Source organism: Gobio gobio (genome assembly GCF_949357685.1).
Source record: "Gobio gobio genome assembly, chromosome: 25".
Lineage (NCBI taxonomy): Eukaryota > Metazoa > Chordata > Actinopteri > Cypriniformes > Gobionidae > Gobio > Gobio gobio.
In genome coordinates, this window is record NC_137121.1 from 10,545,717 (window position 1) to 10,571,581 (window position 25,865).

Sequence of the window (25,865 nt, forward strand, 5' to 3'; positions counted from 1 at the left end):
GTATCTCTGCAAAGCCCCGAATGTGCTCTTTACAGGACATCCAGACTGTGAAACACTAAAATATAATGTCCACCACAGTGGACAAAAGTCTATTCCTGGGTCTTAGGAGGATATAGCCAACAACTGAGTTTTTCAATCGTTTCAATAAACCAAGTAGTCTTCTACCACATTTCAATTTTCACATTATTAAAGATTTACAAAAAAATCTTTCTGAAAAATAGAAAACAAAGGCTTTGTTTTAAGGCATTTGCAACTGCATCATACTTTAGGTCAGAAAATAAAATGAAACGTCCTGCTGTTTTAGTTTAGTGCCACTAGAGGGCGCCACAAACCACATAAATCATCCCCGTTTACGTAATATGGCCCAGCACCTCAGGCTCATAAAGTGTGTGTAATCTCCTGATGCCTTTTTCAGATTCACTGCGAGTAAACAGCACAATAACAATAACGCCCTGAGAATATTCTCTGATAACATATTACATAAACAGCATCACGGTTCGTGGTATCTATCCGAGTTTTCCAGGAATTGAAAACCTCTTTGTATCTTTAGCACCTTCATCTTGTGAGAAATGGAAAAGAACGTGATTATGATGATGATGATGATGATGATATGGAAGGATTATTGTGTGAGTCAGTGTGTAAGCCTGTGTTGATTCACCTGGGGACATTATGCTTCTGTTATTATACACACTGATTAGTGCACTCTGCTACCGAGGAACATAAGGTACAGTACACACACATACTTCAGCTCACAGACACACACACTTCCAAAAACTACAGGTAAGACACTTTAATTTACTGTCCTGTAATACTAATCTACAGATATACCAATTTACAGCAAAATGTTGGACACAGCAAAATATTATGATTATGTTAAATAATTATATAAAATAATATATGGTTAAGTTATATATTTTTGTCATTTAGTTAATATAACGGTTTTACTACAGTGATTGAGCATCATATTATTAGTAGTAGTACGTAGCAAAATCTTCAATTATTTTATTCTAAATTTTATGATTATATAAAAGTTAGACGTTTTTAAATGTTTTTAATAAAATTACAGTAGTAGTAGTAGTAGTAGTATTTCATAGCAAAATCTTTTATTATATATATATATATATATATATATATATATATATATATATATATATATATATATATATATATATATATATATATATATATATATATATATTATGTTTATTTGGTTACTAATGTAAAAGTTTTTACTACAATGAAGTATATTATTAGTTGTATTCAGTGTTGGGTGTGATGTGTTGCTAAGTAATGAATTACTGTATTAATTAATTTTCCCTAGAAAAGTAAAGTAAGGGATTACTCTTATTTTTTTCATTTAATTAGTTAATTGCATTAAATATAATCTAGAACAATTCTACATAAAAAAATAGTGTATTTAACATCTAATTTTAAATGGGCTTTAATTTAAACTTCTCCCTTTAAATACTTTGGTCAGTCCAAGAACAATTTATGCCGTTTTATATAGTTTATTAGTAAGAATTAAAAGAGCAGTTTCATGTATATCCTTGTACTGTTCAACTGTTTGAGGTTGTTATGGGATTTAGAAAGTCATTAGTAATAAGCAAAACTTTTTAGAGAGAGTAATTATTACAGTAGTCAAATTACACTGTTGAAGATTTAATTAGTAGCTAGTAATTCATTACTTTTTAGAGTAACTTACCCAACACTGGTAGTATTATTATGCCACTGTATATTTTTAATTGCACATTCATGAAAAAAAATTTTTTTCCAAGTTATTGGACACCAAAGTGTATCATATTCATGGAAACGTGCCATGGATGTTAATATTGAGTAGGGGTGTAACGGTTCACAAAACTGACGGTTCGGTACATACCTCGGTTTTGAAGTCACGGTTCGGTACAGCAGTTTTACAAAATTGCTTATTTTTAAAATTATTTATTTTTATTAAACAGTGGTTTACTGACGAAGAAGAAAGGCGGGTCTGTCCTTAAATGAATTAAATCATAACTAAAAGTTTATTGAAGATATTGATGTAAACTATATAAGGAGCCCTGACTTGTACATTACTATAATATTAAAGGACAGAGCCCAAACTATTAGCCTAAATTCAGTTGCTATTTATTTTTAGGTATAATAATCAACACTCAAATAACACAGCACGCAAACATGTAAACTTCACATAAGGCAGTTTTTTCTAAATGTAATTATAAAATAGTTTTTTCTCCAATTCGTTGTTGAAATATAATCATTTATAGACAGTGGCTTTCATTTTCATGACAGGTTTATTTAAACATACATGAAATAATCAAGACATCACTAACAGGTTCAGTAGAATATAATGAATATACAGGCAAATATAGGTCATCTATTTAGTGAAAGAGTTGATTTCTCTAGTGAACTCACAGCTGTGGACACTGAATGACTGCCTGAGGTAAATGTGATGCTACATGACATTGTTTAGTTTACAAGCAGTTGTATTGACGTCTTTCCGCCGTTGAAACACTGATTGAGCGATTACACCACATATGATACGTGACAGTAAGTGTTAATGTATCCTCAACATACCTTCAGATGTTCATTCATGTTTATTCTTTAGGAAGAGATGATCAACCGCGTCCGCATGTCGCGCGACCGCTTGAACTGTGATCAGTGATCAGTCACGCCACATTAAAGAGCGTCAAAACGGCATTTATCGTTTGAATTTTGTGCTAAAATGGACTGAATACTTAATATGTTTGTGTGGGAACTCGGATTGAAGTGTGTTCTGTGCTAAAAACAAGCCTACGCTTAAAACAAGTTAACTGTTAAAGATTGCATTCAGAAACCCGCGTGCACCGAACCAAAAGCCCTGTACCTAAACGGTTCGTTAAGAATACGTGTACCGTTACACTCCTAATATTGAGTAACAGAAATAAAGAGGCATAAATGAACTACACTGAGATACTGATTTGCCTAAACTGTTTGTTCATGTCAGCAGGATGTGTAGCCTGGATGAGGTTCCATTTAAAGTTGCACTGGACTGTGTGGAGATACAGTTGGCTCAGAAAGAGTCGATTGCAGCTCCTGAAATAAAGATCCCAGATTGTGCTCAAATACTGCGTGATACAAAGGTCAGAATTCAATACCTAATGTTTTACAATCTGTAGGATTGTCTCTCTCTTAAAGGGTTAGTTCACCCAAAAAATTCACCTAAAAATTCTGTCATTAATTACTGAACCCGTAAGACCTCTGTTCATCTTCAGAACACAAATGAAGATATTTTAGTTGAAATCCGATGGCTCAGAAAGGCCTCCATTGGCACAATGCACTTTACACTCTCAAGACCCATAAAAGGTACTAAAGACGTCGTTACAAAGTCCATCTCACTACAGTGGTTCTACAATAACTTTATGAAGCGATGAGAATAGTTTTTGTGCGCAAAAAAACGCCTAAATAACGACTTATATAGTGATGACGATTTCAAAACACGGCATCATGAAGCTTCGAAGCGTTATGAATCAGCGAGTCGAATCATGATTCGGATCGCGTGTCAAGCTGCTGAAATCACGTGACTTTGGCGTTCCAAACCGCTGAATCGACTCACTGATTCATAACGCTTCGAAGCTTCATGAGGCCGTATTTTGAAATCGGTCATCACTTTATAAGTCATTATTTAGGGGTTTTTTTGCGCACAAAAACTATTCTCGTCGCTTCATAAAGTTATTGTAGAACCACTGAAGTGAGATGGACTTTGTTACAACGTCTTTAGTACCTTTTATGGGTCTTAAGAGTGTAAAGTGCATTGTGCCAATGGAGGCCTTTCAGAGCCATCAGATTTCAACTAAAATATCTTCATTTGTGTTCCGAAGATGAACGGAGGTCTTACGGGTGTCGAACGACATGAGGGTAAGTAATTAATGACAGAATTTACATTTTTGGGTGAACTAACCTTTAATGCTCACATGTTGTCCTGTTCGGCAGTATTCATTCTCTCTGGAGAAACGGATCATGGCTATATTGGAAGAACAGCAGCGGAAGAACAGGAAGGCCAGTAAAGCGCCCCAGAGTGTGTCCCCCACTTGCCCACCATTTTGTCTGATGTTCAGCAGCCCACAGGAGAGCCGCGTGGTGCGCCTCAGAAGCACAGAATTTTGGGAAGTGGGCCCACGTCCCCGCAGCTTAAGCCTCAGCGCTGCTGACTCGCGTAAGCTCCGCCCCCTGCGGTCGGTCCAGTTCCTCATCGCCGACACGGACTGCGAGGGCGGCTACGGTGAAGATGACGAGGGCTCGTCTACTGAGGAGGATCATGCTCGTAGCAAAGAAAGACCGAAGAGCTCCGGCTCGCAGTGCCTAAGATGTTCTGTTCGTCAGACCCAGCGATGCTCCACCCCTCGCACCGCCCCTCCCTGCACACTCCAGAAGGCCCGACCGAGCTCCGCCTCGTCTCTAAAGGACATACGGAAGCCCGTCCCCCCTGCCCTCAGCCAGACGCCGCAGGGCAGTCCTCACAGCTCCAGAGCCCCCCGCAGGAAACCAGCCGTGATGAGAACCAGCGGGCGGCGGAGCTCACACACCCTCATACAGCCGAGACCCTCGTCCGCAGGACCGCTACCCTCAGCCAGGCCTCAGAAGCCCGCCTCACATGTAATATACACACGCTGTAGATCCATTCATCTTATTTAGGATTATTGTTGAGCTGATTTGTTGTTACCGGTGCGTTTTAGGGTGTGCGCCCGCGGACGTCCGCAGGGCTGCAGGACGCTCCAGCAGGCTTGCTGTGTGCGTTGAGTCAAGAAGAAAGGGATCTTCTTGAAGCCGTTACACAACAAGGATACACACTGCACACTGCCATACAAGCACTGCAGAGGACAGGACCCAAGAGCCTTGATCAGGTAACACACACACACACTGCACACAAAGGCACACAATATAAAATACACATTCGGTCTCTGATTCTTTATTGATTCTTTATCCTCCAGATTTTGAGTTACCTGACTTCTTCTGATCGTCTCTGTCGGCTGGGTTATGAGAAGACTCAGGTGGAAGAAGCTTTGGAGATGTTCCAGAATAATGAGAGCAAAGTGAGAACTGGAAAAGACACCCCACCAATCGGCATCTAATGCACAAAACGCTCCTCATATGAGCAAATAGTGCTCCAAACACTCAACCAATTGGCATCCAGGGCTCAAAACACCACTTGAATCTTCATATAACGCTCTCAACATTCTACCTGTCGGCATCCAGCACACAAAACACCCCTCAAACTAGTATCTAGTGCTGCAAACACTCAACCAATCGGCATCCAATGCAAAAAACACCCCTCAATTGACCAAATAGTGCATCAAAACCTCAACCGCTCGGCATCCAGCACACAAAACACCCCTCAAACCAGTATTTAGTGCTCCAAACACTCAACCAATCGGCATCCAGCACACAAAACACCCCTCGAACTAGTATCTAGTGCTCAAAAACTCAACCAATCGGCATCCAGCATACAAAACCCCCCTCAAACCAGTATTTAGTGCTCAGAGACTCAACCAATCGGCATCCAGCACACAAAACACCCCTCAAACTAGTATCTAGTGCTCCAAAAACTCAACCAATCGGCATCCAGCACACAAAACACCCCTCAAACCAGTATTTAGTTCTCCAAACACTCAACTAATCGGCATCCAATGCAAAAAAACACCCCTCAATTGAGCAAATAGTGCATCAAAAACTCAACCGATTGGCATCAAGCACACAAAACACCCCTCAAACCAGTATTTAGCGCTCCAAAAACTCAACCAGTCGGCATCCAGCACACAAAACACCCCTCAAACTAGTATCTAGTGCTCCAAAACCTCAACCAATCGGCATCCAGCACACAAAACACCCCTCAAATTAGTATCTAGTGCTCCAAAATCTCAACCAATCGGCATCCAGCACACAAAACACCCCTCAAATTAGTATCTAGTGCTCCAAAATCTCAACCAATCGACATCCAGCACACAAAACACCCCTCAAACTAGTATCTAGTGCTCAGACACTCAACCAATCGGCATCCAGCACACAAAACACCCCTCAAACTAGTATCTAGTGCTCCAAAAACTCAACCAATCGGCATCCAGCACACAAAACACACCTCAATTGAGCAAATAGTGCTCCAAACACTCAACCAATCGGCATCCAGAACACAAAACACCCCTCAAACTAGTATTTAGTGCTCCAAAAACTCAACCAATCGGCATCCAGCACACAAAACACCCCTCAAACTAGTATCTAGTGCTCCAAAAACTCATATTTTAGAACGCATGGCCTTATTGTTTCCATGGCGTGTGCTTCTCATATTGGCACCGGGTTTCGGTACCCAACCCTACACAAAACACGCATCCAATCAGCATTTAGCACATCAAATACACCAACATAGGGGCCGTACCATGATAATAGTTGATCAAACTCAGGGTTACAGGATTAGTTTTGAGTTGACAAAACCACACCAATCCAATCAGGCTTTGTTGTTACCCCGCTGATCATCAACTTTCTCAGTCAACTCAGGCTTTGATCCTGAGTTTGGCTGTTCACTTCTGATGTTACACCTAATCACAAACTGTTCCACCTAACTGACTTGGTATTGGCCCCTGATGTAGTGTATAAACTTTTTTGTTTTCTCCCAGGCTTCAGAGTTCCTGTTTCTGCTGGCTCAGTTCTGCGAGATGGGTTTCCAGCAGAGCACCATTAAAGAAGTTTTACTGGTGCATGAGAACCATAAAGAGAGAGCCCTGGAGGAGCTTATGACCCGGAGCGGCTGAGAAACCACAAGATTATCCTCAGATGAATCAGCCCCTCCGTGAATGAAATATAATCCTGAGCTTCAGCATGAACGATGGAATGAACAAATGGATGAACCATGAATGAATCCGCAACTTCGACATGCTATACGAGCATATCAGTCTTCAAATCTTCATCTCCATACATTTATGTGTAAATAGGCTACTTTCAAACCCTTCTCGATCAATTGCAGCTTTAATATCCCAGTCTTTTATGGAGAAAGAGTTCCTGTTTGTTTATTGATTTCATTGTATTATTGTTTATTATGTTGATGTCACATGATTAACTGTAGATCTGGCAAAGATTAATCACCTAGTTGATGAGAACCATATAGCTCAGAGTTCATCGTGATAATGATCGCAAACGTTACACATTTTGAGAAGAGCTGGGACAGTTTCAATGACTTTAATTAAACACTCTATTGTGTCATTCTGCATCAATCATTTAGTTTCAGGATTGCATTACACATGTTTCGAATTTAATAAAAATTGTATCATAAAAGTTGTCGAACAGTATCATCATTTGGCCTAAAAATGTACAGATAAAAAAATATTTAATACAAAACCCTTTTCACATTTCTTAAAGCGGAAGTCATAGTTGGGTTAACTATTATAGCTGTACATTAAATATTTTTTTGTATGCCCGTTTGCTCAAATAGCGAAAGAAAAACGCCATAATAATGATTTCATAACTTTCAAAAGAGGGAAAAAATTGAGTGAGATTGTTAACGGCAGTCAAAAGAGAGAAAGATGCTGTATTAGAAACACCCTCATAGCAGCGGTAACTTGTTTTTTGTAATTTAATGCAAAAGTAATAACATACAAATTATTAGTGTTATAAATGCACATATTTAAAAAAAAAAAAAAATAACTTTGCAGGATTTAAGATATTGATGACCGTTTACACGCGTCATCACAGTCAGTGAAAAGAGACTAGGTGTGTTCGACATCAGCTGCGGCTGGATGCACCTGATCGGCGAGAGTAGCCGCGTGCAGGCGGGGAGGAGCTGCAAACACAGACGTGAAGTCGGACACTTTCTGCTTCCCGCGGTGACGCTCGCGCTGTGTTTGCACACTTTATCAGCTGAAGTGAAACAAATGCAACATTTGGCAATACACAGATGTTTCAGAGACATTATTGTCATGTAATACTTTATGCACTGCTTAATACAGCGTGTGTTTTTACAAGAATAAAGTTCAACATATAAGCCTACACTATCAATGAAGTGGGGTCTATGTTTTTAATCAGTTATATTTTGATAAACATGACAATATAACATCGCGACTACATGAAAGGAGGTTTTACTGTTATAAAAAACAGATTTGTGCGCATTAGTGGAGCTGAAGGTTTTAGAATAAACACGAAACACACGTGATCGCTGTCATGCGGTGAATCTGGCCAATCGTGGAACGGCTGTGTCGTCATCAGAGCCCGTGCAGCCTCATGCAGTCGCTCTCGAGAAACTGCACCGGCTGTAATCGCCGGCTGCTCTCGAATCGCTCTCGCGGCACTTTGTTGACATACGTCACTGTCACGTGGCGTCGGCGCTGCCTCAAGTCGGACAAAATTTCTAACCGGCATGCACTGCTTCAAGTCAGCCGCCGATCGGTCTGCGCATCGCTGGGTGAAGTCGAACAAGCCTTCTGTCCGATTCTCATCAACGTCATCTATGGTTAAACCGGTCAGTCAGCTGGCTTGAACTGTCAGCCAATCAGTGCGCTGGAATATTTCATATGACGTCCGTCAGCCTATCAGCGAGCATGATGTTGTTGTCTAGCTTGGTTTCGGCCAGTCAGAGGCCAGAGAGGCGTATCTGTGCGCGGTTTGAATTTTTAGTCAGTAGTTTCAAACCCAGCGACGGATAGGTCGTGAATAAAGCGTGGAATAAAGGTTAGAAGCGTCAAAATAGCGATTGAATAAATCTCATCGGAGATCAGCGGCGAAGGACAGGATGAGGAAGAGGTAAGAAGAGAGTTTGAAGCGTAATGTATAACGTTTTGTGTCTGTGTATAGAATATTATTTAGAGCAGTGTCTTCTGTTAGTGTTAGCTTTCGATGCTAATGTTTAGTGTAAATGGTATTTACGTTGAAAATTATCTATATTTACATGAAATGTCTTGAGTGATTTTACTTGAATTTAACATTTTTACAAATGGATTTAGCATTTGCAAGGAAGTTAGGACAATTCTGCTGATTTACATTTTTAAATAATTTAAATTAGATTCCTTTCCGGTCACTTAATAACAATGATAATCAAGCATTCCGCTATTATTGAAAACTATAATGATTTTATTATTCAATAATACAGACAGCAAGCAATTATGCCGCACATTTATTAATACAAATGATATGCTTATGTATAAACATAGCGACGCCCTTTTCATTAATAGCAATGCGGATTATGCTGATATTATTGTCAAATACAATGATTTTATTCAGTTTAGTGATCGTCTATTAATATAAATTATCATGCTTATTTATAAACAACATGAAGCCGGTTTTCTGTTATTATATGGACATATATTGATTTTATTATTCAATAACACAGACAGACAGAAAGCAATAATGCAATAAAATGTATTAATAATGCTCATTAAACTACTTATAAACATTTGTGAAGCCATTTTCTAGTAATAGCAATGACAAACCATAATTATGCTGTCATTGGAAAATATGATATTACTGTTGATTATTGTTTCATAACACAGACAGCAATTAAAAGTGCATTTTTTAAGATTATTGATACACATTATTTTCTGCTTATTTATAAAAATTGTGAAGGCCTTTTCCATTAAGAACAATGATGGTCATTAATTCTCCTATTATTGGAAAATAGAAATATTTTATTAGTTAATAATACAGACAGCAATCAAAAATGCTGCGCATTTTTAGTGATCACGTATTAATAGAAATTATTATTTTTATTTACACCCATTGTGAACAAGCTTTTTTTACAATAGCAATGGATACATTTAATATATAATATTAGAATAATTCTGTTGATTTGATCATTTATTCATCCATAAGAATTCATATTTTCACGTGACGTCACACCATTATAGGAAAGCCCACCTGGAGGGCAAAACAAGGCTTTCCTCCATTGCCCGCCAGTCATTTTTACCAGGTTGTAGTAAGTTTTAATTTAGTAAGACGACCAACTTCAATATATACCTTATTGTTGCTGCATATTTCGTACAGGCAAGCAAATGAACGCAGAATATTAATGCAACACAAGGTTGTTTCCCCATCGAAAACAATTATAAAGCAAACGTGTTGCGTTCATATTGGCTCATCTACTCGCCTGTATATAGTATGCATCATCAAAAAGGTGTAAACTGAATTTAATATTTTAATATCACTGTTATAGTACATTAAGGCACTTTAAGGTAAGTGGTGCAACACAACTCGATTTAAAATAAAACCCAGATCAACAAATCCTTGACTAGCGTTAAACTTTCCTTAATTTAATACTTATTGGTGCAACTCACCCTTTAAGTGTTTTTCACGCTGTTTTTAGTTATTGAAATGCTGCAATACTGCAGCAAGTGCTGTATATGGATCACAACAAGTACCCAAAACTTGCATCTTGTTCACATATTTTAGTTTTAAGATGGAAATTGACAGGCTGTGCTGCAGTTCTGTGGCTGTTTTGCCCTCCAGGCCTCACGTGACTGAAAACTATGAAAAACGGCCCATTCACACCTAGAACAATGGTTGTAAAGATAACTGTATTAGCGATAACAATATCGTTTGGTTATTTCTAAGCTTGTCTGTTGCTTAAAATGCTTGAGCTCGTTACATCAGGATTAGGATTGGGTATCGTTCACATTTTAACCGGCGGTGGTATCGGTAAGGTACCCGAGATTCCCAACGGTACCTTTTTCCGGTACTTTAGGGATGTTTACATCAATAACTATAAAGAACCTGTAAGTCATTTATAGAAGTGTTATTGACATTATACCAGAGCTGCCCTGGGGCCCGTTCTTCGTACCTCGCTTAATACATCTAAGATGATTTGACAGATCCAAGATCTTTTAATCGTGATAACTGATCTCTGGCTAATTTGGTTCTTCAAACGAATTTGCGGATTGGATTAAAATATCTGGATTAAATGATCTAAGATTACTGAGCGTTCTTTTTTTCCCTGAAGAGGGCAGATGCATCGATACTCGAAACCACGATCAGCAATGCAGCGATTGGCTGGCGTCAAGACGGCAACGTAATGACATCATATAATTAAAAAGCCACCTGGCAAAAAACTTGACAAATTACACAAAAAAACCCACGAATTTCTGAACCTTTATAAGGAAACAGCCAAACAACCAAACCAACATAAAAGTTATAATAAATAAATGATAAATGTTTTTTTGTTTTTTTTAACATGATTACCAATTATTTATATTCACGATTTTATACAGTATTTGTACACCCTTTACATTTTTATTTCAATGTTGTAGTTTAATTTTTAATTCAATTTGAAGCAGATTTGTAACGTGACAGTATTCAAGTTTCTTATGGGTCAAGATCAAATTATCCTCTCTTGCGCTGCATCAAGCCACTCCCATAATATCCGTGATCACTTAATGCACGGCTCAGATTAACTGTACAACATGTGTGTAAACCAATAAAAATTAAATTATATAAAGTAATTATTCCATCACAAATAAATCGCTCAATCAAGTGGCTGTGTCTATAGTATTACACAACATTATACATTCTCATATATATATATACAATATAACATTTTTATATTATTATTTAAAATTATTACTATATCCCCTGGTTCAGTAATGCACTCTTGTAATAAAGTAGCAGTGGCTGGGACAGATTTTAAGTATCACCTCAAGATGCAATCTAATCCTGTTTACATTAAATAAGCCTGCTCCCGAGCAGGTTTAAGCTCACGGACCTGTTACTATGACAGCAAGTCCAGGATGAGCTTCGAAGAACCAATCAATCCAAGATCATGCCAAATCGCCAACAATCAAATCCAGCTAACTGAGTTAGCGAGGTACGAAGAACGGGCCCCTGGTCTCTGTCTGCCATTGTCTGTGATGTTTGTATACTGTAATATTTACTAGTGAATAGTAGGCTACTAGCTACTTAAATTTAATTAATAAAAACAACCATATTATTATTTTCTTTTTAATTTAATTTCTATGAAAAGATGTGTTGTGTATTTTCTGGTAATCAAATGAAGACATTAATTTAATTTATCTTTTCATTTAATTAAACTTTTTTTGTCAAACAAAGTGCTGCACAACTGAGCTTTATACGGTTAAAATTAAAACATTAAAATAGAAAATGTTTAATTTATTACTAGTTAGTAGTTTTGATTATTATTATTACATTAGTGTTAGTATTATTAATTGAGACGTATCTAAATTCTACTGTACAACAGTGATTGTCAAGATAAACCAAACTTTTATATTGACGGGTTGTCGTGAAGACCTTTGAGTTTCTGTGTTTATGACATGACGGTAGTTTTTCTCAAATTAAACGGTAAAATGCTCATAAAGTGACTCTCAGTGGCTCTGGAGATGATGTTCGTTCGTTCATGTCCTCATATGAGATGGCAAAGATGGAAACACACGACCGTGTGTGTGTGTGTGTGTGTGTGTGTGTGTGTGTGTGTGTGTGTGTGTGTGTGTGTGTGTGTGTGTGTGTGTGTGTGTGTGTGTGTGTGTGTGTGTGTGTGTGTGTGTGTGTGTGTGTGTGTGTGTGTGTGTGTGTGTGTGTGTGTGTGTGTGTGTGTGTGTGTGTGTGTGTGTGTGTGTGTGTGTGTGTGTGTGTGTGTGTGTGTGTGTGTGTGTGTGTGTGTGTGTGTGATAAACCGCGCTTCTACGGCATTCATTCGTACAGAGACACTCAGGATTCGTATTTAAATCGTCTTTTTGCGGTTTAATATTCACTGACATTAGTCTACATCAACAGATGCGTTCTCAGGTACCAATATTGGTACCAATTGATTTAATATGAATCGGTACTCTGTAGTACGGACGTAATTCGGTCGGTGCCCTTAAAAGTACTGAGATCGGTACCCAACCCTAATCAGTATGGATAATAATAAAAGCTCCGCAAAATCAAGGCATCATTTGTTTTGAATAAGCGACCTCTAGTGGTGAAAAAATACATATTGTGGCTGTAACACTGTGATAACAAATTTTTATGGTGTTTAATATTCAACACATACACACTGAGTCTGACGTCTCGCCCTTTAAATGGCATCTAAGATAACAGGACATGTATTCAGTAGATCTGAATGTGTGTTATTTCAGTGAGATCCACGCTGCAGAGTCGGTCTCATGTCTGAACAAAGCTCTTGGTGAGCTGAAGGACATCTGGGAGGAGATCGGGATCCCAGAGGACCAGAGGCTGCAGCGCACCGATGCCGTTCACATGCACATCAAGGTCAGTTCAGGTCATGTACAGGTCTCATTGACCAGAGAGAGTGGCGACACTGATTCAATGTGAAATCTTCATTGTGATTGCAGAATCTGCTGGACATGATGATCGCAGAGGAGGAGGGCTTGAAGAAGCGCTTGATGACCAGTATTGAAGCGTGCAGAAAAGAGATGGTTGGCCTGTATGATGAGCTTCAGGTGGAGGAGTATCCGGTGAGTATTTTGTTTATCCGCATAAATTCTCGGGTAAAAACCTGTGCCCTCTAACTCCCAGATGTTCTGTAAAGGCGGCCAGTCAGATTGAAGATTTTCTGTGTTTGGCAGGATGAAGACGGTCTTACGATGCTGCAGTTGGAGAAGGATCTCCGCACGCATGTCAAGATGATGCTGAAGGAGAAGAGTGTGCGTCAGAGCGAGCTGAAGTCCCTGATTCAGCAGGATCAAGATCTGTGTGATGTCCTGTGTGATGACCTCTTCCCCATCCATCCCGAAAGAGTGCCGTCACAACAGCAGCTGCAGAACTACAGGCAACACATCAACGCTCGCAACCAGGAGAAGGTAAAACATGCGCTCACAAAGCTGAGTAGCACTTTATACTGTTTTTGTGTGTGTGTGTGTGTGTGTGTGTGTGTGTGTGTGTGTGTGTGTGTGTGTGTGTGTGTGTGTGTGTGTGTGTGTGTGTGTGTGTGTGTGTGTGTGTGTGTGTGTGTGTGTGTGTGTGTGTGTGTGTGTGTGTGTGTGTGTGTGTGTGTGTGTGTGTGTGTGTGTGTGTGTGTGTGTGTGTGTGTGTGTGTGTGTGTGTGTGTGTGTGTGTGTGTGTGTGTGTGTGTGTGTGTGTGTGTGTGTGTGTGTGTGTGTGTGTGTGTGTGTGTGTGTGTGTGTGTGTGTGTGTGTGTGTGTGTGTGTGTGTGTGTGTGTGTGTGTGTGTGTGTAAAATATGCTATATTGAAGGAGGTAGTTCACCCAAACATGAAAATTTTGTCATTAATTACTCTCCCATAAGTTGTTCCAAATATGTAAGACTTGTTAATATTTGGAACACAATTGAAGATCTTTATGAAATCTGAGAGCGTTCGGTCCCTCTGTTGACAGCTATACTTTGATGCTTCAAAAAGTTCATAAAGGGATTGTGAAACTAATCCATATGAATCGAGATGTTGAGTCAAAATTTTCTGAAGAGACACAATCGCTTTATATGATGAACAGATTGAATTTAGCCTTGATTTCTGAAGGATCGTGTGACACTAATAAAACTGAAGTAATGATGCTGTAAATTCAGATTTGCACCACAGGAATAAATTACATTTTCAAAAATCTTAATTTTGTGCACTAGTGTATCTTGCATTCTTAAAGGGTACATAACACAGTTTCTGCCAATCTCATGTTAATCTTGAGTACCTATAGAGTAGTATTGCATCCTTCATATCTCCGAAGAGTCTTTAGTTTGATCACATTTATAAAAGACAGATACGCTGTACTGATTCTTTCGAGAAGGGGCTCGCTGCAGCCTGCGGTGGATGTCCAACCCGGCCCACATCCAAGTGTGACGTCAGAGGCCAGGCCAATGCCGCCCTGCAGCCGATTTTTAAGATTTTATTGGTCATTTCAATCACAGTAGAGACTGCCTCTACACCAAACACTGATCCCTAAACCTAACCGTCACTGTAACGAATTAAGTACTGATTGCCTACACCAAACACTGATCTCTAAACCTACCCGTAACTGTAACCAATGAAATTAGCTGCAGGGCGGGAGTTCTGACGTCACACTTGGATGTGGGCGGAGTTGGATATCCACCGCAGGCTGCAGCAAGCCCTACTTGATTCTTTCTGAAAACAGCCAAACTCGTGGAGGCCTTCAGTGGGCGGGGCTAAAGAGTCACGCGCACACACACACACACAATACATCATGGCATTATCCCTGGATAACTTTTGATTCACTATACGTTCGTGTTGTTTACATTATATGCACTTACGTGCCGATTGCCAACAAAACACAGACATTTGATGCAGTTTCGACTCGTGGCCGGGAACAAACAAACACACTTGCAGAACTCCGTTGCTGCTCCGGAAAAACCTTAACGCTGGGTTCTTTGGGAAGCTGAACAAGGTTATCATTCCCTCGCAACCAGAAACACACTTCTTTAGTGACATTGTTGATTTTGTGGTCTAAAAACAAAATGACAGCGCTGCCGACGGCTTCTGTAACCCGAATGAAGCTCGTTGATGGATGTTTATGACTTCATACAGGGCCAAACTGGAAAAAACCTTTCCGAAACGTATGAATCCTGAAGAAGTGTATTTGACACAGAAATACTCCGTCATACGTCCAACTAATTCTTTTTACATTTTGGCCATGAGAATCCAACTCTTTAACAGTGTAAATGAGTCAGAATCATAGACTGTAAAAAAAAAAAATATGGACGTAGTGTCCGTGACGTCACCCATAGGATTCTGATGAGCCTTTCTGAAGCGCAAAGTATGGACGAGATGCCGTTGCCATCTTGGCAGCGCGTCACTCCCGGATAACAGAAAATGGGCAAAAAGGCGGGACGTGGGCGGAGCTGAAGTGACGTGATGACTAACAGACCGCAGATAAATGGCTATCCACCTGTCACTCGAAGTGGCCACGCCCTTAATTATGCAGAACTTTAATGCTTTATATAATGTAAACGAATGAGTTATAAAATAAATTCACCCCCTCACAGTCGTCATGAAGGGCAGAATTAGCCGTATAGACCAAAACCACAATTTGTACCAGACTGTAAACATGTTTTTTTCTGCTGTAAAGTTGGGCATTTTAACATGTGGCTCAATGAGATTCTGCTCACTTCTGGAGCCTGTCCCTAGTGGCCAGTCGATGAATTGCAGTTTATGTCACTTCCGTATTGGCTTCAAGAGAAACTGCGGGAGGTTGCCGCTTGGTCAGAATGCATGAAATGGCATAAGATCCCCACCTTAATGAACCATCAGAACCCCCACCCCTTTAATAATATCCTCGCTCTTCCCAACTTTGTAATGGCATTGAATGGAGTTTTTGAAAGAAGAGTCATATACACCTAGGATAGCTTGAGAGTGAGTCAATTATGGGATAATTTTCATTTTTGGGTGAACTAACCCTTTAAATGAATAGTGTGGGAGTTTGCCTCTGAATATGAAAGTATATCCAGAATGGTTACAGGAAGTGTGCTTGTGTGTGTTTACAGGAGCGTCGTCATACCGAGTTTGTGGAAATGAAGCGTCAGATCACAGTGTTGATGGAGGATTTGGAGCAGCATCCTGACACAACCTTTGAGAAAGACGCTGTGTGTGAGGATGAAGACGCGTTCTGCCTTTCTGTGGAAAACATCAGCTCACTTAAAGTGTTACTGCGCCAGGTACACTACACACTCTTCACACAAATCTTTTCAGCCGTTCCTTTTGATTATTTATGTACATATTTATTCAGCAAGGATGCATTACATTGATCAAAAGTAACTAACTGTTAAATGCTGTTCTTTTGAACTTTCTATTCGCCCAGTTGTTTTCAACACTGATAATAATAATAAATGTTTGAACATCAAATCAGCATATTAGAATGATTTCTGAAAGATCATGTGACACTGAAGACTGGAGTAATGATGCTGAAAAAACAGCTTTGATCACAGGAATAAATTACATTTGAAAATATATTCACATAGAAAAAATATTTCATATTGTTTCTGTTTTTAATGTCTTTGATCAAACAAATTAAGCCTAGGTGACCATAAACCATTTCAAAATATTTTTTTATATTTTATGATATTAAGTTATGCAATCTATACAAATATTTAAAAAATAATAATACTTTTTATGCATTATATGTGTGTGTTTATATTTATTGGTAACAATTTATTTTAGTGTGTTAAACGTTAAACATGTATTTACTATAGTAATAACAATACATTATGCATAATCATGTAACTAACCCCAAACCCTAACACTATAATAAGTGTAAATAAAGTGTCACCTTATTTTATTTGAATAATTTTTGATGCCAATGTTTGGTGAAATGTCACTGGTTAATGGTGCGTGTGTGTTGTATTTCAGCTGGAGAGCCGTAAAGCTGAAAGTGAGGCGCTGTGTGTGTCCATCCAAGGTCGTATTGAGGAGTTGTGGCAGATGTTGCAGGTTCCTGTGGAAGAAAGAGAGAGTCTCATGCAAACCACCCACTCTAGCACAAAGAGCAGATTGAACACAGTAAGTACTCGCGCACCTGTCACTAAAGTAGGTCATGTTGTTTCGTCTTGAGCTTCTGCTGAAAGGATGAAACGTTCCTCACGCTGTCTTTCTCGCTGTGTCACAGCTGCAGGCAGAGCTTCAGCGATTGGAGGAGCTGAAGAAGAAAAACATTGAGCGTGTTATTCGCACAATCCGATCAGAGGTCGTCAAGTTTTGGGAGAAATGTTACTACAGCCCGGAGCAGAGACGCGCCTTCGTTCCTTACCACAGCGGTATGCTAGATTTCAAGAAGTTTGCATGCTTTCACAGTACAAAAAGCACCTGCTGGTGGGAAAGTACATACTTGAGAATGTAGTAAGATGATATTGAGGGAATTATTAAAGTTTCATGTTGAGACCTCATTATATTTAAAGCTTTGTGGATAATATCAGGCCAAAAAAACATGGATGCATACTTCAAAAATGGAATGGTAAGCAATTCGGGCACCTTGAATATGAGACCGATATCTTAAACACCTAATCTTAAAGTCACCATGAAATCAAAATGGGGCATTTCTTGTTTTATATGGATTATTGCAGTATTTATTATAAATGCTTTATGCGTGCACATCATATGTATTTTTTTAATTCATGTGCCTCGTAACCTTTAATCAAAATAACTTCCCCTCCCTCTTGCAGCGGCATCTCTTCTGTGTTTACTGGCATGAGGGCGGGGCAACCTGTCACTCACATGAGACTGACCAATAGCAAACCACAACCAACCAATCAATTCCAAATGGACAAAATCAAGTCCTTCCCTATATTGTAGAAAATAAAGGACTATTGCAGTATCCATTTCATGCCGATTTGAATCGGAGTAATACAGATTTTATGCAAATTGGGATTGAGCAATACTATGTAATGTTAGATAGGCAGAGTTTGGTTGACGTTTGATTTTTGTTGTTTTGTGCTGTTAGACGATCTGGACGAGGAGCTGTTGCGTGAACATGAGCTGGAGTTGGAGAGATTGAAGCGGGATTATACAGAACACCGCGAGATGTATGACGCCGTTTCCACCTGGAGCAGCAACTGGACTCTCTATCAGGAGCTGGAGGTGAGGAATCACGGGAAATCATCTGAAAAGATTCCTACACATTAAAGAGCTTTCTGAAATTAAGTCCAATTATGGTTGCTCCTCTTTCTCCAGAAAAAAGCCACAGACCCATCTCGCTTTAACAACAGAGGAGGAAACCTCCTGAAGGAGGAGAAGCACAGAGTCGACCTGCAGAAGAGTTTGCCGAAGGTTTGAGCTGCTCTTTCACAATGTTTGATTGACGGGAATGGATTGTATGATAATTTGTTTTGTTTGTTTGGTTAGCTGGAGAAGAGTCTGAAGGCTCAGATTGACCAATGGGAAGCGGCGCAGTGTAAGGAGTTCCGTGTGAACGGGCAGCCGTTCCTTCAGTATGTGGAAGACCAGTGGAATCAACACCGGATGGAGAAAGAGAGAGAAAAACAGGAACGGGTATGAAATGACTGCTTATAACATTGCTCATTTGATCTAATATTACTCAGAGGTTCTTGATTTAGTTCTGACATGATGTTTGTACTGTGCAGCAAATGAAGAAATTGAAGCAGACGGAGGAAGATCTGCTCTACGGCACTGTCATCAGAACCCCAACCAAGAGGAGACTCGCTGGAACCCCGACACCTGGCAAGACACGCAAGGTACTGATGGGATATTTGTACTAATTGTTGACCGAATAAATTAAAAAAATTTATATTTAGCAAAAAAAAAAAATGTATCATTTAACAACGCCCTGATGCTAATATCAATAGCAATGGGAAACTAATGCCACATATAATGCAGATAAAATAAATATGTAATATTTTACATAATTCTCCAATGACTCACCGCCATGTTGCCTCACCATGCATAAATTAGCATCTCATTTATTACAGTATCAATACATACGTTTTATGAAGAGATTTCTTTTTTTAAACTCCACCTGGTGCAAGAAAACAATATTGCTAACACTTTACAAAAATAATTAATTTATCAGCATTAGTTAATTTAGTCATTTAAAAAAGAACCCCTGAAAAACAAAGTGCACACATACATTTTTTAAAAAATAATGATAGCAAATGTAATGTACAGTAAAGGTGCATAAAATTGTGGAAATTAATTGGACAATTATACTATTCCTATATTTATTTATTTATTTATTTTACCAAATAAATATTATTTATTATTATTGTATGTGTGGGTTTTTTATGTTATATTTTTATATTATATATAAATATATATTTGCTAATTTATTTAAAAAAAAATTTATATATTACAAGAATATACTTTTATAGATAAAATATATATACTGCTAATTTGTTTATTTTTTAAGATTATTTTATATATTACAATAATATAATTTTTTTAGATAAATTATATATACATTATAAATGTAAACATATATTTAAATACAGAAAAGATGTCATTTTACATTTAATTATAATAAATATTACATTATATTTATTATTATTTTTACTTTATATTATTTTATTTTATTATAATAAATAAATATATGTATATAATAAATATAATATAAATTGTTAATGTATTTCTGTAATGCAAAAAAATCTGTAATCTTGTAATCTTTGCAAAAAGTTTAATTTAAAATATTACAATAATAAACCATTTTATAGATAATTATGTATGCATCATAAATGTAAAAAGTATATGTTTTAATATACAGAATTCTTTTATTTTGATATTACACATTTACTCAATCGACTACAAAACAAAATGTGCGTTGACGGCTGTTATTAGAATTGAATCGGGAGGAGCTAAAACTTTTTATCAAAAATCTGTTGGGCTGATTGATTTGTTTGATTTATTTTCTTTTAAACAACACTTTGTGTTCTGTTTTTTTTTTTAAGATGACCTCCACCTCAATCATCTCCACCCCCAACACGACACTCCGTTCCATATGCGCCTCCCCTTCTATGAGACCGCCCCTTTCCTCTAGCAAGGTGAGTTATGCTGTTTAAAACACTGTATTATATTATACATTCATTTTTATCATCATCAATAATGTAAACTGCTTCTCTACTAGTTGGGTGCGCGAACACCTGCTCGTGGCCGAACCCCTCGTGGTCTGGAGAGGAACAAAGAGAATATTTCTCATCTGAGCGGAGCTTTGCGCACGATGACCGCCAGCCCTCTCAGAAACTACTCCATCACGTCCGTGGCCTCTTCCTACTCTGAGTTTGCGGTAAGTTCATTATCCTGCAGTTAGCAGTCTAGACACACAGGCAGCAGATGTAATCGAGTGACCCCAGTGTGCTTATTCTGCCTTCTGTTATAGAAGGATTCTGAATCCACTGCAGCGTCCAGGTCTGTATGTCTAAGAACGTTCACTGTCCATTACACTAACACACACTCTTCTCGGCTAACCCGACTAACAGAGGAGGGTCTGTGTGCGCTTTCAGCTTCTAACTGTGAATTGAGCACATGAGAATGACAGAAATACGATCTGCAGTTTTTTTTAAAGACTGGAGTTTTGTGGCTGTTAAGCCTGTTAACTGTCAGTGTCCTGGTTGCGGATAACTTGTTGTGCTTTATTTATTGGCTTATCAAATATTTTAGTAATAAATTAGGTATCATTCAGGCTTAAACACTCAAAATTGGACATTGCGAGACCATGAAAATAGTACTACTAATAGTTCAAATTTGGAACACAACTTGATTAAACTTTTTCTTTCTAGCAGTTTTAGAGTAAATTATTTTGTAAACTTTTTCAATCTGTTGAGTGTCGTCTTTAAAAATTCATGAATTACAACCATTTCGTTTCAGATCTTTGCTCAAAAAGGACATGGTGGGTGACAGTTAGCAGGTTTAAAAAAGGAAATGGCAACCTAAAGGTTGTCAAGATCATTTCATTAGGTCTTTAAATATATGAAATGAGTATTTTCTGTTTCATCTTGATTTCCTAGATATACAGGTATACTGGGAAGAATGTTTAATTATTTAACAAACAATCACTGTTCCTTTCATTCTTTAAAGTAGGGATGCACCGATATGAACATTTTGGCCGATACCGATAACCGATAATTCTTAATATTTGAAAGCCGATAACCGATATATTGGCCGATAAATCTTAATACAAATTTTAATAAACTCTGAGAGCCTGATTACAAAAACAAAAGGCTCACCATTAAAAGCCATGTCCCAAACACTTCAACATAAATCAAACCTATACACTACAGTAGCCTATTTGAACCAGTGTGAGATTCCTTACCTTTTCAAATTAATTTTACACTCCTATGGCCAAATATTTTTTTTTAACACTTTACAATAAGGTTTAATTTTGGTAAGTATAAGTTAACCAACAATGAATGAACAATACTTCAACAGGATTTATTAATTTTAGTTCATGTTAATCTCAACATATTCAGACCCAAAGTTGTGTCTTTTAACATTAGGTATGAACTGTGAATGGACTGTTACAAAACACAAACATTTTATTACTAAAAGAAACAAAGGTTATTGCTCTCTGTTTGTTAATGATAGTTAATGCATTAATAAAATGAGACCTTATTTGTAAAATGTTACCAAAAATTATATTGTCTAAAAAATAAAAATAATATACCTAAATAATGCAAACAAGTAATTGAACAGCATTACTTAGGCTGCATAATAAAGAATCAGAATGCAAGTGCATGAAATAACCTCCGCACAGACGATAAAGAAATGGTTTTAATCAAACCATATTGTTGATGGAAATGATACGAGAACAATAAAAGTGCTAATTATAAAAAATAATGCTTCTGTGTTTTTGAAAAAAAAAAAAGTTTAATATTACAGTAATAGTAAACATCTGTAATATTAGTCTAGTCTATTAGGAATAATGTTGCTGTTTGAGAGCGCGCTGAAGCTGGAGAGAATGAACGAACAACCATAAACTGAAGCGCTTAGAAGTTTAATTAACAACTAAACGCATCATATATGAGTACAATCAGATATTTATACAAAATAAATATAATATTACAACTTATATTAGCACAAAATCACGCATAGGTGAAGGGTTATAACTCCTGTGGATGCTCTTCCCCTGTTTGAGAGCGTGCTGAAACTTAAGATGATCACCGGTACAGTGAAGCGCTGCGGGTTATTGACTTAACGAAACACATCCTATATGACTTTAATCAGATGTTTATACTACAAAAACGTAATATTACGACTTACATATGCTTAAAATGACGCGAATGCACAAGCGAACTTGACTGTGCTGGTCAGAATGCGTTGTTGACGCTTCCCACAACAGCGCGCTGAAAAACAACTAAACCCAGAGAATTCACTACGTTTTATAACAGAAATATTCTCATTGCAGTGTTATGTGGACAGTCCCAGTAGTTATTAATGCTGTGCATTTCTGTTTGAAATGCGCGCGCCGGTACAATGAAGTGCTTTACTGCATCGTTAATTAACTCAACCAAACGCATCCTATATGGGATTATATACACAAAATAATAAATATAATATTACAACTTACAATGGCACAAAAGGCTGTGAATGCACAAGCAAACTTGACTGTGCTCGTCATGAAGGTGTAACTCCGTGGGCGCGCGCTGAAGCTAAAGACCGGTACAAGGAAGTGCTTTACTGCATCGTTTATTTACTCAACCAAACGCATCCTATATGATATTACATACACAGAATAATAATAAATATAATATTACAACTTACAATGGCACAAAAGGCTGTGAATGCACAAGCGAACTTGACTGTGCTCGTCATGAAGGTGTAACTCCGTGGGCGCGCTCTTCCCTCAACAAACGCGCTGAAACACACCGCTCTTTTACAGCCTATTCTATTCTCATTATCATTTTATATAGATTATAGAAGACTTGCGCTGCACATGTTGCACATAACTGTATTTTCCTTTTCGAAGTGATTCCAAACATATTTAGAGCAATTCAAACCCATCATGGTGGACAGCGCGTCCGTCTCAGCTGAAGGAAATAATACATTATCTATCGGCTTGACTATATCGGTCAAATTTTCTTATTGGACCGATAACGATAACATCAAAAATAATCATTTATCGGCCGATAACGATATGTTGCCGATATATCGTGCATCCCTACTTTAAAGTCTGCATGATATGGAAGTTGCGATTAGTCTTTTCTTCACTGTATATTAACATTCGGTATATCTGAGGGAAACGGTTTCTCAAACAAGAACAAATGTATGGTGGGATTTGATTTTGTCCAATGGGAATTGATTGGATGGTTGAGGTTTGCTATTGGTCGATCTCATGTGAGTGATGGATTGCCCCGCCCTCACGCCAGTCAACGCATCAGTTATTTTGATTTAAAGATTACACGGGCAATTCATTAAAAAAATTATAATAATGATGTGCACGGATAAATCGGTTATAAAAAAATACTGCAATATTCCATAAAATAAGCCTTGTTCATTTTGTTTTCATGGTAACTTTAAAGTGCACTGCATTAAAGGCACAATATGGAAGGTTTTTGGATTAATATATCCAAAAACCACTAGAACAATGTTTATATATTTTGTTGACTTGTCTACATTATACCAAATGTTTCCAAGAAAGTTTAAATCCAGAGAAATAAGCAATTTGACATCATACCCGCGTTAGTTTACGTTTGGTGTTTTCATGGTTTCTTCAAAATAAAACAAGACATTTTAGTAGATTGTGTTTTATTAGAAAGGTCAGCAACTGTTTGCAGACATTCATCGACAGAAAACGGATCATTGTTATAGCTCAACACAGTCTTATTGTTTAAATCTTGTTTTCTTGGTCCACCGCTAGTACCATGTTTGACCACGCCTAATATCCATCTAGCTCACTGCACTGTGCAACAAGTGAGTCATAGTAGCCGCCGAGCGAACGCACAGAGTAGCATTATAACATAACTTTCAATACTCTCAAATGTATCTAATATGATAAAATAGCGCTCCGTTACCCCACATACACATGAGTGGAAGAAGCAGAAGCGCTCGTCTGCGGCATAATAAAAGTTCCACTGCTCTCGAGCCGTGTGTTGCACTCGTCTCTCATTAGTAATCGCTCCAGCGGCTTTCAGCCCCACCCTCGTCCATTAATAGGATTTCTGCCCGAGTCCTGTCAGATTCTTTTCCACCGGCTGTAGAGGTAAAGACAACAACTCCCATGATTCTGCGAAATTAAGGTGTCATCAAGCTACGCCTTTGTTTTGAATAAGTGAATAAGAAAAATACATATTGTGCCTTTTAAATTATTCAAGGCAGTGAAATAACATGACTCTGTGTGCATAACGTTTAAACGAACGTTTATAAATCAAATATAATTTCGAAAAATTGCATGAACATTTATGAACAAAACCGCATGTATTTATGCATAGTTTAATACAAAGAGCCAAAGTGGTTTGGGGGGGGGGGCTATAAAGCCATAAAGAAGGCTTTATCCCTTCAAAACAAGATGTTGTTCGGGGTCAAAGATAGATGTCTACCTGTAAAATTATTCAGCATTACCAGTAAATACTGATCTTTAAATTGTAATTTTGGCCACCCCTGAAATGGGTCATACCATTAACATTACCTGAGTAGTTGAATTAAATGTGCTATAAAACTGAAAATGAACCTTGCAGCTTTATGACCTAAACATGCATGAACATGAAGGGTTGTGGTCTGTCAAATAGTCATGTGACGGCATATGTACCTTTTGTTTTTTTTGCCAACAGCGGGAGCTCTCAAATGCTACTAAATCCAACGTCAAGACTGGAGTTCTGAACTCCACCATCACACACTGAACACGGCGGATCGAAGCGGCTCGACTGAACTGATGGGCATCAATGAAGAACAAAAAAAGCTTTTATGGAGATATGAATGTAAATCATAGTGACTTTGTTGCAGAATTGTAAATATTTTAGCTCTGCTTTTTTACAGTTTTTCCCTTTTATTTAACTTTCCTTTTAGTTTTTTGAACAAATGATTTTCTGTCTTTTGAGTTTGACTTCACCTGCAGTTTTTATAAAAACTCTATTAACACTGATCTTAGGGCTCCGAGATGGATTTTATCTTTTATACTCTAAAATCAAAATGGCATTTTTTACTTTATTTTCTGTAATCGCACAGCAACACTAAGTTTCCTTGGCATCACTCCTCTGAAATTGCTGCTACTCTAGTGGTTGGCATCCTGTAAATAAATGTTTGTTTTCATGGGGACACTTTGTATTTTTGAAGTCTGATTTATTTAGTATTATTCAGAATTTATTCCTGAACACTAACTTTTTGAATTGAAGATACACAGTAAAAACTAAAAAAAAGTTTATTATTTTGACCCATTGTACCGGACCAATCAAAAACAACTTCTGAACTGCAGTGGTGACGAATCGGGTCTCCATTAGGACCCCAAGCGATCCCATAGACCCTTTTCACGTTTCCGTGTTTCTCAGAGTGGAAGTCGTCATAGTTGGGTTAAATA

At 38.0% G+C, this 25,865-nt stretch overlaps 2 protein-coding genes across 7 annotated transcripts; both read left to right on the forward strand.

The window, feature by feature from the left end:
• Positions 1-413: 413 nt before the first annotated feature.
• On the forward strand, positions 414-8,005 carry ubap1la (ubiquitin associated protein 1-like a). Of its 4 annotated transcripts, XM_079809331.1 has the most exons (7): positions 693-780; positions 2,981-3,113; positions 3,852-3,888; positions 3,964-4,626; positions 4,707-4,874; positions 4,962-5,063; positions 6,639-7,299. In XM_079809331.1, the coding sequence occupies exons 3-7, from the start codon at positions 3,883-3,885 to the stop codon at positions 6,771-6,773; spliced, it is 1,074 nt and encodes a 357-aa protein (XP_079665457.1). In that variant the 5' UTR covers positions 693-780; positions 2,981-3,113; positions 3,852-3,882; the 3' UTR covers positions 6,774-7,299. The 4 variants fall into 4 exon arrangements, with proteins under 4 accessions (XP_079665454.1, XP_079665456.1, XP_079665455.1 ...); XM_079809328.1 differs by lacking the exon at positions 3,852-3,888 and having other exon boundaries at positions 414-780; positions 6,639-8,005; XM_079809330.1 differs by lacking the exon at positions 3,852-3,888 and having other exon boundaries at positions 414-724.
• Positions 8,006-8,203: 198 nt separating this feature from the next.
• Positions 8,204-25,611, forward strand: prc1a (protein regulator of cytokinesis 1a). Of its 3 annotated transcripts, none has more exons than XM_079809325.1 (15): positions 8,204-8,754; positions 13,071-13,203; positions 13,287-13,409; positions 13,521-13,754; positions 16,402-16,572; positions 17,264-17,413; positions 17,520-17,667; positions 18,351-18,487; positions 18,581-18,676; positions 18,752-18,898; positions 18,991-19,101; positions 20,308-20,400; positions 20,484-20,642; positions 20,736-20,764; positions 25,123-25,605. In XM_079809325.1, exons 1-15 carry the CDS (start codon positions 8,744-8,746, stop codon positions 25,169-25,171), a joined length of 1,791 nt encoding a protein of 596 aa, XP_079665451.1. In that variant the 5' UTR covers positions 8,204-8,743; the 3' UTR covers positions 25,172-25,605. The 3 variants fall into 3 exon arrangements, with proteins under 3 accessions (XP_079665451.1, XP_079665452.1, XP_079665453.1); XM_079809326.1 differs by having other exon boundaries at positions 8,210-8,754; positions 20,739-20,764; XM_079809327.1 differs by lacking the exon at positions 20,736-20,764 and having other exon boundaries at positions 8,238-8,754; positions 25,123-25,611.
• The last annotated feature ends 254 nt before the right edge of the window (positions 25,612-25,865 follow it).